The following is a 13,301-nucleotide window of genomic DNA, read 5'->3' as shown; positions in this document are numbered from 1 at the left end:
CCCAGTGCCACACAGAGACATCTTGTTTCATGAAGAAAAACCTCTGCTAAGGAGTCTACCTGGGCTTCCAGATGGGAAATAGAATTTTCCAGATGGCCAAGGTCTATGTTTCCTTGAGTACTGAGTTCTTTACATTTTTATCCCCCACAACTAGGGCTGAGGTTCTAACTGAAGCAGAGCCTGTGATGCCTGCCCCAACCAACAGAGGAATGAGAATGGGGACCACTCGCTTACCATGCACAGGGCAGCCCACCATCTAGATTTAGGTGGGCCTGGTCAGTTCTTCATTATAGCCAATCACCTGTGGTGTGACACACAGGAGGACTCAAAGGAGTGGTGTCTTCTCTGGTGTACACAATTCAGAAGATGCACACACGGTTAAGCTGTTAGTGCAAGTGAGCCCAGTAGTGCCTGGGGTTTGGTTTGTCTGCCAATCTTGGAGTTAATCTGCTGTATGGCTACAGGAATCTGCACAGGGGGAAAAACCTAAGGGGTTTCTTAGTGACATTAAACAGGCATTCTTTTCTCGGACGACTCCAAGGGTAAACCTAGGATGATCGCATTTACAGTTTTCAGCATTGGAAGTGGAGTGTATTATTTGGTAATCCCAACATAGTATGGGGGCTTGGGACCCAGACATAGCCAACAGTCTTTACCTATGTCTGATAGGAAAACAGTTCAGGGACTGATATACCCCTTATAGCATCCCAAACACCGAGGGGCTGACTTCCACCAATTCCTGGGCCTTTACCCTTGGTTACCAAAGGGGATATTGGAGATTTGGGGCTTACCACCTTAGGGAGCTCATATTACCAAGATGGGCCAGTTTGGGCAGATGGGCCAGATGACCCTAGGTGGAGATTTCCTTTGGATAGTATGTTTGCTGCCTGGTTCTCAAACACTCACAGATAGCCTGACTCTCTGGGTTCTGCTGGTTTCCCAATAAAGAACTCCAGTTTCCTGCCAGAGCCTAACTGTTATAGCTATGGGTTGCCCAAGACTATTGAAGTTACAGGTGGATTGTGATAGTTTTCTCTCTAGAATTCTGTGTACCTCTAGAAAGACTTGGTTTCACAATCCCACTGAATACAATGGATTTTGCTTGACTCTTCGCAGTTTGAGGGGGTGTCAGCAGATATTGGGTAAGTTGGAGCCCTATATCCCCCAAAGTGGACCTGCAGTCCCAGGAGCATACCCCTTTGCAGCATGTCTTTCCTAGTTGTCTCTGGTTGTGGTATTTTACAGAAATCCACCTGGAAGGATTGTGTTGGTCTCAGTGGATAGACTGGCCATGAGCTCCCAAGTGGTCTTCCTTAATTCCTGTAACCAAGGGGACTGGGACTTGTCCCATGGGGAGACAAAGAAGACACAATCAAATGAGCATAGATATAGGGGCCTTGACAGTGTTATCTATAGTGGGTCGGAAGATCCAATGACTACCTATGTTCTTTGTTCCCTGTAGCCTCCCTCAGCTGGGTGTAGTAGATTCTTGGGGTGACATTGGCAACTTTCACTTCTGTAGGGGTGGTGAGGACCAGAGGGTATGGGCCTTTCCATGTTGTCTCTAGGCTCTGGGTCAGGATCCCATTTACCCACACAAGGTCAACAAGCTGGAACTTGTGGGCAGGGCCATGGCCTCTAGGACTTGTCTGATGAATAGTCTCTGGGTCTGATGCAGGGCCTGTAAAGACTTAAGGAGGGACTGATTAGTAATCCTCACCTTATAACAGAGGAAACGGGAAGGCCTCCCAAACACCATTCCAAATGGGTAAAATCTCAACATGAGGTAGGCTTTAGAAGGATAAATGCTAGGAGGTTGGTTTAATGTTTTCCAGTCATAAGGGAATATTTATTTAGTTTCCTTCAAGGTCCTAGTCATCCTTTTTACTCGCCCTTAGTTTTGTGGCTTGAAGGCACAATGTAGTTTCCAATCAACATTTAGGATCTTTGCCAGATTTGAGAAACCTGGGCTGTGAGGGCGGTGAGCCATTGTTAGACTCCAGTGAGAGGGGCAATCCAAACCTAGGAATTGACTCTCTGAAGAGTTTCTTATTGACCACCAAGGCTGTCTCCTTTCAAGTAGGATAGACTTTCATACATCCAGAAAAGGCACCCGTGGAACTAACAAATACGCATACTCACAAACCATGGGTTTTATAAAACCTGCTTTCCAGTGTTCCCTGGGGATGTTTCCTCAGGTGTGGATTCCTGTGGGGCTTTTCTTTCTCCTTTAGGGTTCGAGTAGGCACAAGTAGTACTTCTAGACACCGTGTCTTTTGAAAAGATTGTCTAGTTCAATGTAATATCTGGGCCTCAGCAGTTTTGGATGCTCTGGCTTGGTGTGGTTTGGTGACCATTTGTCTCCTCATCAGCAGGGGGTACAAGTCTCCTGTTCATTGAGGACCGTCCTCCATTTGCATCTTCTCTCTTCTCCTACTGTTTTTCTTCCTGTGTGTAGTTTGGGTATGGGAGAAATTTAGGTCCAGGCAGAGTAACCAAAACCTGGAGAGCCCTCCACTGGTTCTAGGGTCACCTTCTTGGGACCAAGTCTGCTTGCTGCCCTGCTCCCTTGGGCTTCTGAAGTATCCCCTTTTTGATGCCCTTCACAGTGGACAATGGCTACTTTTTTTTTTTTTTTTTTTTTTTTTTTTGGCAGCCACACGGCTGCCAGCAGGGCTATAAATTCTGTTTTTGATTTCCTTTCTGGCCAAGGTGAACAGTCCCATTTATTGGGTAGAGGGTCCTGTGGACCCAGGTTGTGGTAAACAGCCTTTTGCTTCCCCCGGTGAAATGACAGAGTTAACACCAGGAGCTCAGCCTTTGTGCTGAGGTTCCTCAGCTGAGGGACTGGGGATACACCATACTGTCTAAGGTGACAACTGTATCCCAGCATAGTTGATTCTGCCTTAAAAATGTCCCCATATCCTATAGCTTCTCACCTGCTTCTCACAGCAGGACATCTGTTAGGTCAGGTCTGACAGATTGGACCTCAGCAGTATTTTCCAGACAACCACAGAGGGGCTCTTTGGGGTTATCGTCCAGCAGCAGGCTGGCTGGTTGATGGCTGAGGTTCTAAAGAACCAGATACAGGGCTGGTCCAGAAATGCCCGAAGAGATATTATTCGGGCATTGGATGCTCACTTCTCTGAGGTTCTCCTCAGGAGGGGCTCTACAGTGTGCCGGGTGATTAGGAACACATTTCTGGCCCAAGTTCAGCTTGTTAGCTTCACTGGTGTGCCTGGAGAGACATCTGCTCACAAACAAACTAGCCAACAGGTAGAAACAGGATCAGATCTTTTGGATAGATAGATTACCTTTAGGCTTCTTCAGGGCTCCCAGTGCTGGGGTGATACCCTGAGCCTAACTCACACACAAATAGAGATGTCTACTAGGGCCAGCGCAGAGATGAGAGCCTTCTTCAAGGCCTCAAAGTCCCTTGTTGAATCAGCCCTTTGCAGCGGTTGGTTGCTACTGCCAATACTAAAGGCTTAGCTAGCTCTACGATCCTGGGCATCCTCCAGCGGCAACACCAGACCGTCCAGAGAAATCCCATGCTTGTTCCCTTGTTTTGGGTGTGGGGATTGGCAGAACTGTTGAAACTTGGCTCCGGGGATACATTCCTCTGCTCCATACAGATGGAGAAGGCATCAGGGGAGATGACCTTACCTGGGCTTTGAGAGATGAGGAGGAGGCACTGACCATACTAGTCCAAGTGTCTTCCCTGAAGAGGGACAGGATATGCTGAGACCCAGCAGCCCTTGGTTGGAGTCAAGGAGTTGAAAGATCAGAGGGAGGGTGTGGCATAGTATGTCTCCAGCTCTGGGACAAAACAAATATATTGTGGACTCTGTACGCCATAGGAGTATTTGGACAAGAGAGCTCCAAGCAGAGCTGCCTCTGTGAGGAGACGGGAGGGAAAGGAGGCAAGGAAGCAGGTGAAGAGGCTGCTGGGGCTCTCAGGCCCTAAGAAGCTGAGGGTAAAGGTAGGAGATTTATGAGAAAGATGGGGGCAGTATCTATTTCCACTAAATGCTTGCGTCCTTGATGAGTAGGAGTCCATTAATTAGCCAGGCACCACGGTGCCTGGTGGCTGCCCTCCCCAGTATAGTCTGTGATCAACAGGGTTTGCTTTATGGTAATTACTTCAAACGCTTCCTGGATCAATTCGAAGGAGCCTTTGGTGGGTCAGGAGGGATTTTCTTTGTAGGGCAGGAACGCCTTCTAGCCTCATCCATAGCATGAGGTAAATGCAGTCTCCACTGGTGCACGGATTTGAACCAGGCTTGGAATCTGGGGCAATCTGTCCTCCAGGAGCCATGGGGACAGGGGTGGTTTCACTTGCTGGAGGCTCCTGGGATCATAGGCATGTGTGAGTCCTCCATTCCTTCCTTTCTGTGGCCAGCCTTGCACTGGCCTGTGGAGGCAAGCGTTACATCATCCAGTTGTGTCCCCGGCCAGCAAAGGACAATTTTCTGGGCTTAAATCTGCAAGCCGCCCTCACTCACAAGAGTGGTTTAACTAAACAGGCACTTCCATATTGGTCTGTCTTTTTTTTTTTTTTTTTTTTTTTTTCACTCAAGAAACAGGGAGGGAGATGGCACATTGATTTTTATGTGTGTGTGTGGGGGGGGGTATGTGTGTGAGTGTATATACATGTGTGTAAGGGTATGTAATTGCGTCGGGTTTTCGTTTGTTTGTTTGTTTGTTTGTTTTTGAGGCCAGGTCTCTCTCTGAGCCTAGAGTTCATGAATGAACTCCAGGGATCTGCCAGTCTCCGTCCTCATAAGCAGGGCATAGGCGCACACCCTGCACCCTGCTTTTATGTGGGGCTGGGGATCTTATACAACCACCTCCCCAAACCCCTCATAGGTTTTTTGGACAAGTGATGTACTCATGGCAAAGACATGTCCCATGACCTATGCTGGAGGATAGGAGATAGCAGACTGGGACATTTAGCAACAATATGGCTGCCCCAGCCTGGCCCCACCTCTGTCCCCCTGACCTGAGGTCCTTCACCTTCTACCTGAGAAATTCCATTCCCTGCCCTCCCCCGATTCTGGAACTCCTCTTCCAGACTCTCTCCAGGCCTCCCCCCTTCTATTGCACACCCCAGGCCTCCAGCCCCAGCCCAGCCCCCCTCTCCCCACAGGTGGGCAACCTGGGCCTCCTCTTCATGCTGCTCTTCTTCATCTACGCCGCTCTGGGAGTGGAGCTCTTTGGAAAGCTGGGTGAGCGGCACTGCCACCGAAGGTCGGGGGGAGATGCGTCAGGAGCAGGACTCCTCGTTCAAACCCAGTCTTAGCATGGGGTCGTTTCTGAAGCCAGGCTCATGAATGTCCATCAGACCTGTATGGCAGAGTCCCTGCCTTCATCATTCTGGTCTTCTGGAAAGCTGGCTTCCAGCTACTAGCTGTCCTGAGTCAGGGCTGCCCCAGTAACAGAGACCAGAGCAAGGGAGGGGTTAACCCATCCCATGTTGAGCCCAGTCCTTCAAAGAAATCAGGGGTTCCTCCAAGGGGCTAGCCCTTACCCCACCCATCTCTCTCAGGAGCTGATTATTGGATAGAAGAGCCAGATGCTCCAGAGACTGAGCCCTCAGCAAGTGCACCACTTCCTTAAGCCTCAGTTGTTCCATCTGTGGGCTGGGCACAGTTCACATGCATGGTTGGTGGGTTGTAGGAGGTACTCTGAGTATGCTTAGGGGTGGCAGCTTGGGATGCTGTGGGTGGACAGGCTGAGCACCTCTTTCCCCCCTCAGTCTGCAATGACGAGAACCCATGTGAGGGCATGAGCCGGCACGCCACCTTCGAGAACTTCGGCATGGCCTTCCTCACGCTCTTCCAGGTCTCCACAGGCGATAACTGGAATGGAATTATGAAGGTATTCGCGGGCCAGCTGAGGGGACATCAGCTAGTTTCAAGTCCCAGGTGCATGGTGGTCCTACTGATCCAGACACAGTGCCCTCTGCATGCCCAGAGTCCCATTCTACACGGAGGGGACCAGAGACGTCCAGGGACCTCCTTGAATCCAGTGAGATGGAATTGTGGTGAGGTCAGGCAGAACCTGGTGTACCCCATGCCTCTTCTCAGGTTTGCCCATGGCTCTGAGAGGTGGAGTCAGTCACAATAGGGAATGAAGAAGACCAGAGCAAACCAGATTAGGACTCTAGGGACTTGGCTGAAGTTGAGACAAGCTCAGGTTCATCATAAGCTAGATAGGCATGAAGGCAGTTAGAACTCTGGAGGGGCATTGATCTAGGGCCCATGGTGTGTGTGTGTGTGTGTGTGTGTGTATGTGTGTGTGCATATGCCTGACCTCTGGTAGCCTTGTGTGTCCTCTGTGCTATGGGGTGAGGTGTGTGGCTGGGCAGGTATGTCAGGTGGCATTGACCCCGCCAACCTGTCCCTGTGGTAGGACACTCTTCGAGACTGCACCCACGATGAGCGCAGCTGCCTAAGCAGCCTGCAGTTTGTGTCACCTCTATACTTTGTGAGCTTCGTGCTCACAGCTCAGTTTGTCCTCATCAACGTGGTGGTGGCCGTGCTGATGAAACATCTGGATGACAGCAATAAGGAGGCCCAGGAGGATGCAGAGATGGATGCCGAGATCGAATTGGAGATGGCCCATGGCCTAGGCCCTGGCCCTGGCCCCTGCCCCTGCCCTTGCCCCTGTCCCTGTCCTGGCCCAAGGTTGCCTACTAGTTCACCGGGGGCTCCGGGTCGAGGATCAGGAGGAGCAGGTGTTGGAGGCGACACTGAGAGCCACCTGTGCCGGCACTGCTATTCTCCAGCCCAGGTGGGCAGGGGCTGAGAGGTGAATGGGGCACAAAGGGCAGGAGTCATGGGGCCAGATGGGGTAGCCGGGCTGGGAGGTACCCTTCATCTTCTGGGCTCCCCCTGTGTTCAGCTTCAAGATAGGGCGATCCTGTGACAAGGAGCTCAGTCCCAGGCTGTGGGCACAGAGAATGGGAAGGCAGCTCTGCCCCACCCACCCCAAAGTCCAGGGACGCAGCCGATAATCCCACCTGTCCCCACCCTGCCCCGTCCGCCTAGGAGACCCTGTGGCTGGACAGCGTCTCTTTAATCATCAAGGACTCCTTGGAGGGGGAGTTGACCATCATTGACAACCTGTCTGGCTCTGTCTTCCACCACTACTCCTCACCTGCCGGCTGTGACAAGTGCCACCATGACAAGCAAGAGGTACTGACAGCCCGCGAGGAGCTGGCTCCCTGGGAGTTTCCAGGGAGTGAAGTGCTGGGGGGAAGCCAAGGCTTTAGGCTCCTGGAAAACATACCGATCCCACTGGTCAAAGTGGTTTGTGTATGAACGGCAGCCCTGTGGCGGGGCCTAGAGAGCCCCAGAGAGAGTCCTCAGCACCCTTGGATAGAAGAGGTGCCTAGACACAGTAGTCATTGCACCATGGGACAGGCTTTGTCCCTTCCCTGGCATTTTGCCCTTTCTGAGCCAGGAAGGGGTCTTTGGCATCTGCTTGTTGTTGTTCTCGGATGGTCATGGCCATCCTCCCTTCCCCCACCCCGAGTATCTTGTTCTGGCGTCCTCTCCCAGGCAGCTCAATCCCACTCTGATCCGGAACCATCTCTCGGGCTGTCTGCAAGAGTTCCTCCAAGGCCCCCTGCACGTATAGCTCCTGGGTTCATCCTAGGGAGTTCTAGGTCAGTGTCTGTGAGGTTGTCTCCAGGAGCCTTGGGCAGGAGCTGGTCATGCCGGCTGCTCGGTTCTCCGGCCCTAAGGCAGAGACAGATTTCTCAGGGTAGCAGGTCATGCAGATCTCCTCGCGGGGACATCTGCAGAGGACACAAGCAGCCCTCAGAGGAGTCACACCCAGCCCAGTTCTGTAGACACTTGGTCTGGGGTTTCATAGCTCGCTGTACCCTGACTACTTTTGTGCTCAGACACTCAGACCTGGTTTCCATTCCGGGTGGCCCCTGTGCCATCACCATGTGTCACCATGTGTCACCCAGGCTGAGATCCTACAGAGTGGGCCCACCACCCATGCCCAGCAGGCCTGTGAACCACTCTGACCACTGCCCCATGTCCTTTCAGGGACCTGTTGCTCAGCGCCCCAGGCCCGGGCTGCCCCATCCCAGCCCCAGGGTGACCCGAGGCCACCACCTCCCCCTGCAGGTGCAGCTGGCTGAGACAGAGGCCTTCTCCCTGAACTCAGACAGGTCCTCGTCCATCCTGCTGGGGGATGACCTGAGTCTTGAGGACCCCACGGCCTGCCCTCAGGGCTCCAAGGAGAGCAAGGTAAGTGGCTGTAGTGTCTCCTTACAGTGGGTTTTATGATAGTTTCTCTGGCCAGGTTGGGCTCAGGCTCAGGTTAATCGAGGCTGTATCTTATGCCAGACAGATAGAAAGTCACAGGTTGGGGTAGCATGAACCCATTAACATCAGCGTGGACATCAGGCAGCTTTCACGGAACTTAAGGGTTGGGAAAACTCTGGAAAGAGATACCCCAGTCCTTCACTCTGCACGTTAAAACCCCAGGAATTGGCCAAAGAGGAAGAACTCTTCTCCCCAAGTATGAATGTGGAAACTGAGTCACAGCAAAGAGAGGAACCCACGTAATGTTCTAGTCTGATGCCTTTAATCTGAGTGACTGCACACTGAGTTAGCCTTTGATTATAGAAATGAGGAAGACCTGGTACTGGCTCAAGCAAGGCCATTAGACCCAGGAAAGGAAGGGCGGGAGCGGGAGGACCACAGCTGCCTGGGGCATCCAACAGGGCTTCCTAGAGTTGAGTACTTTCCATTTGAGGACTGGAAGGTGGTAACTGCTGGTCAGGTGGAGGGGTAAAGCTTCCTAGGTAGGGATGGGGATAGTTACATAGGAGCCATGCCTCTACGTCCCCCAACTTATTGACCATCTACCTCCCTTGCCTGCAGGGTGAGCTAGAGCCTCCGGAGCCCATGCAGGCTGGAGACCTGGATGAATGCTTTTTCCCCTTTGCCAGCGAGCCAGTGTCTGAAGGCCCAGAGAGCCTGCTGTGTGAGATGGGGGCTATTCCATTCAACCCTGTCCAGTCCTGGCTCAAACATGAGAGCAGCCAAGGTGAGGGTCGATGCCTTACCAGCTCCTACGCCCTGATCCCAAGAGTCTGCTTTGGGGGGGTGGCAGGGTGGAGGAGGGGTTCTTTCATAAAGAACCAATGAGCATCTGACAATTAGAGGAATGACTCAAATCTGATACAGTAGTGATAAAAGATACTCAATGTTAACAGCTCTTAGTGTTACGCAGAAGGCAGGCTTACAAACGGAAGGCGTTTGGGCGGAGTCTGATCTGAGAGGCAGATATTCACACAAGGTAACACATATGGCTGGAAGATGCCTCTCAGTGATCCTTTGATAAAGGGTTCTCTTGAACAGTGGGGTTTGTGTTTGGGAACATGGATAGACTGTGGGCTCAGGGCAAGGGACTAAGCTCGTGTGCTTGTCGCTTGGGCTCCCTCTTGAAGGATGACAAGAATCTGGTTGGCAATACTGGCTGGAGCTCAGAGTCTGATTGCAGACCCGTTCTGATAAAGTGTTCAATTAACCATTGATTTAGACATGCCTTCGGTACACTGAATAGGAACCTTACCAGGACACAGCCTACATAGCTGCCTGGTATCTACTTCCATATTCTGAACCCTACATTCTTTCCTTGTTCTATGAAGGCAGAAGCAGCTGCTGCTGGTCTTGGAATACAAAAGTCTGCCCTGTCTCAGGCTCCCCCCAGCCTAACCTTGTCCCTTTCTATCTGCAGCAGGGCAGACCAAGCCCATCTGGAAGCTTCTGTACCATCAGCACAGGGCCTGGCTCGTGCCCGACATTGTCTAAGGGGGGCCCCCAGGCCTGGCCAGACCATGTAAGATAGTCAGAGCCTGAGGGAAGAGTCTAAGTCAGACTCTTAGCAATTGAATACCTACTGTGTGCATGGTCCTGGACTAGATGCTCCATACCTGCTGTTTTCTACAGAATACTCCTCTTGTATTGTCTACATTCTCACTGCTGTGACCAAATGCCCGGTAAACACAACTCAAGAAACAGTTTGTTTTGGCTCACAGTTCTAAGGGACAGTTCGTCATGGTGGGGAAGGCATGGCAGCAGCAGCTCAAGGCAGCTGGTCATATTAGCATCCACAATCAGGAAGCAGGGATGATGAATGCTGGTGTTCAACTCATTTTCTCCTTTTGTTCAGTTCAGGACCCCAGCCTGTGGGATAGTGCTGTTTACAGTTAGCAGGACCCTTGCCTGTGGGATAATGTCACCCATAGTTAGCAGGACCAAAGCCTGTGAGATGGTGCCATCCACAGTTAGCAGGTCCCCTGCCCTTGGGATGATGTCACCCACAGTTAGCTGGACCAAAGCCTGTGGGATGGTGTTGCCCATAGTTAGGGTAGCTCCTTTCACTTTCAGCCCAATCTAGAAACTTACACACACACACACACAGACACACACACACACACACAGACACACATACACAGAGACACACACACAGACACACACACAGACACACAGACACACATACACAGACACACACACACAGACACACACAGACACACAGACACACACACACACACACACACACACGCACACACACACCACACACACACACACACACACTCAGAGTATCTCTCCTTGGTGACTCTAGAACCTGTCCAGTTGACTATGACAATAGTCCCACCTCTGCTGGGTGGGTGTCTGTCCCTATTCCCAGAGGAAGAAGGCCCAGGGGTCAGGCCTGGAGTCTGGTCTGCTGAGCCCTGAAGGCAGCACTCTGCTCAGACCCAGTCCTTCCTGGAATCACACCGAAAGTGTTCCTTGCTCTTGCAGCAAGGAAACCAACACTTCAAAAGCTGAAGACTTTCCCGGTCTCACAGCCAGTGTTAAGTAGCCCAGGTGAGGGCTGGTGCTCCGTGCCCACCCCTTGGGCTGTCCCCAGCATCTTCTCTTCCTCTCCTGCAGCACCCCCAAGCCCTTTCTCACCGGATGGCTCCAGCCCTCTCCTGCAGATGCCTGCTGAGTTCTTCCACCCCGCTGTTTCTGCCAGCCAGAAGGGGCAGGAACCAGGCATGAGTGCAGGGACCCTGCCCAAGATTGCACTTCAGGGGTCCTGGGCATCTCTGAGGTCACCGAGTGTCAACTGCACCCTCTTGCGACAGGTATAGGCACCTCCTGGATTCTGAAGCATGTCCTGGAGTGGGGAGGGGAAGGGAAAGAACGTTGTACAGCTGTGGCAGTTGAGTCTAAGGGAGCTGAAGAGCTTCTGAGACTTGAGACCCAAAGATGAATATTAGCAAGCCCAGCTCCTGAGAAGGATCTAGGTTGTCAAGGCAGCTGAAATGGGGGGACCTAGCTTGAAAGAAGGAAATAAAGAGTGGCACTGGGGAGACTTTCTGGGGCGACACGATGCTGGGGTCAGGGACCATGCCTTCAGTGACATGCATGGGTGGCAGTGGCATCATTGTTTGCATACAGATTATAGATTGCTTGATTGCAGAGGGAAGTTGGGAACTAGGAAGACTTGGTAATATCGTCTCCTGTATCAGGATGGCGAGAGCCACAGCCCCCATGCCAGCTGGGCACAGAGGGCCTCTGGAGCCCAGTACAAAAATTCACCAGCACTTTGGTGGGCCATTCGTAATCCTATACAATGGTGAAGTCTGGCTTGCAGCCTCTTAGCACCCATTACTGAGGCACGGTTAACATCAGGATTCATCAAACTGGTCATTGCAACAGTCAATGGATCCAGTCTCCCTGCCTCCCATGGAGGACAGCGTAGGTTTAAAGTGTGTGTGGAGGCTTACTGAGGAGAGAGGTTGGTAGCCACTGGAATGAGGCAGGGCTCTGGGAGACGGGCAGAAGTGCTTGGGAACAAGGGACACTGCTGGAGATGTGGTGGGTGAGAGTCAGGTGAGAACTCTGTGAAGCCAGGCTTGACACTGGGACTAAGAAGGATGGCTCAAGCTGTCCAGAGGGGACAGGGAACCTGTGTGAGACACCCGTGGTCACTGCCCCGAGAGACCCCAGAAATGCTGGTGTGGCAGAGGGGATGCTGTGGGACCCTGGGTCCCATCATCACTAAGGATGAGCGAACAGACCAGGGAAAGGAGATGGTACAGGTGGCCTCATTCCTTCTTACCTCCCTGCAGGCTACTGTGAGTGACACATCATTGGATGCCAGCCCTAGCAGCTCAGCCGGCAGCCTGCAGACCACACTGGAGGACAGTCTGACCCTGAGTGACAGTCCGCGGCGTGCCCTGGGGCCACCGGTCCAAGTGCCAGGGCCCCGGGCTAGCCTATCACCCGCCACCCGGCGCCGCCTCAGCCTGCGGGGCCGTGGTCTGTTTAGTCTGCGTGGGCTGCGGGCCCACCAGCGCAGCCACAGCAGCGGTGGCTCCACCAGCCCTGGCTGCACTCACCACGATTCCATGGACCCCTCTGATGAGGAGGGCCGCGGGGGAGCAGGTGGCGGGCGTGCGGGCAGCGAGCACTCCGAGACCCTCAGCAGCCTGTCACTCACATCTCTCTTCTGCCTACCACCCACGCTGCCACCACCTGGCCTCACCCCAGCCAGGAAGTTCAACAGTACCAGCAGCCTGGCCGCTGGACCTGGCCGTCCTGGCGCCACTGTCTCGGCCCGCGGCCTGGCCAGGAGCCCCTCATGGGCTGCAGACCGCAGCAAGGACCCACCAGGCCAGGCTCAGCTGGCTTCAGGCTTGGGCTCCTCCGCACCCGAGCCACACCCACCTCCCGGGGAGTCAACCGATGCTGCGAGCAAAAGGAAGAGATGAGGGGCCGCAGGGGCTGCGGGGGACTTGCTACCTGCTATCCTTCCGCCTGCCCCATCTTGCCTTCTTTTACCTCAGGAGCCAGGGAGCAGACAGCAATACTTTGCCCACACCTGGGAGTGGCATAGGGGCCAGCCAGCGCCAGGCCACTGGGCAGGCGACTGAGAGGGTCCGGGTTAGTGGAGGCTCAGATGTGGCCCCATCCGAGGCCCTTCCAGTGCATATGCAGATATATACATATATATATAGAGACAGACATATATTTATTTATTTTTTTTACTGAGAGCTTATGAATTCCAGAAAGTGCTAAAGTTGAGGGTGCAGGCCAGGGCCCAGACAGGGGGCTCGTCTGTTGGTTAGCACACAGGCCTTCACAGCACAGATGCTCCTGCTGGGGCATCAGTGGCTGTAGTTTTAGGGGTCTCCCCGAGTTGTGAGCAGCCTGGGAGGGCGTTCAGGGCCCAGGAGACAGAAGAGAAGCAATTCAGGGTGCACTTTTTTCCCTTTT

At 53.0% G+C, this 13,301-nt stretch overlaps 1 protein-coding gene across 1 annotated transcript in view; it reads left to right on the top strand.

Moving 5' to 3' along the window:
- Window positions 1-12,796, top strand: part of CACNA1I (calcium voltage-gated channel subunit alpha1 I) — a gene marked incomplete at both ends in the record, with an annotated part of 94,927 nt that extends 82,131 nt beyond the window's left edge. Inside the window, 8 exons of the mRNA XM_080938865.1 lie at window positions 5,150-5,228; window positions 5,759-5,880; window positions 6,415-6,795; window positions 7,053-7,199; window positions 8,145-8,267; window positions 8,907-9,072; window positions 10,968-11,164; window positions 12,155-12,796. Coding sequence (XP_080794991.1) covers window positions 5,150-5,228; window positions 5,759-5,880; window positions 6,415-6,795; window positions 7,053-7,199; window positions 8,145-8,267; window positions 8,907-9,072; window positions 10,968-11,164; window positions 12,155-12,796 — 1,857 coding nt within the window. The remainder of the gene's footprint in view (window positions 1-5,149; window positions 5,229-5,758; window positions 5,881-6,414; window positions 6,796-7,052; window positions 7,200-8,144; window positions 8,268-8,906; window positions 9,073-10,967; window positions 11,165-12,154) is intronic.
- Between the last annotated feature and the right edge of the window lie 505 nt (window positions 12,797-13,301).

This window comes from Micromys minutus (genome assembly GCF_963924665.1).
Source record: "Micromys minutus genome assembly, chromosome: 27".
Taxonomy (NCBI): domain Eukaryota; kingdom Metazoa; phylum Chordata; class Mammalia; order Rodentia; family Muridae; genus Micromys; species Micromys minutus.
This window is presented reverse-complemented; position numbering and strand designations above follow the sequence as displayed.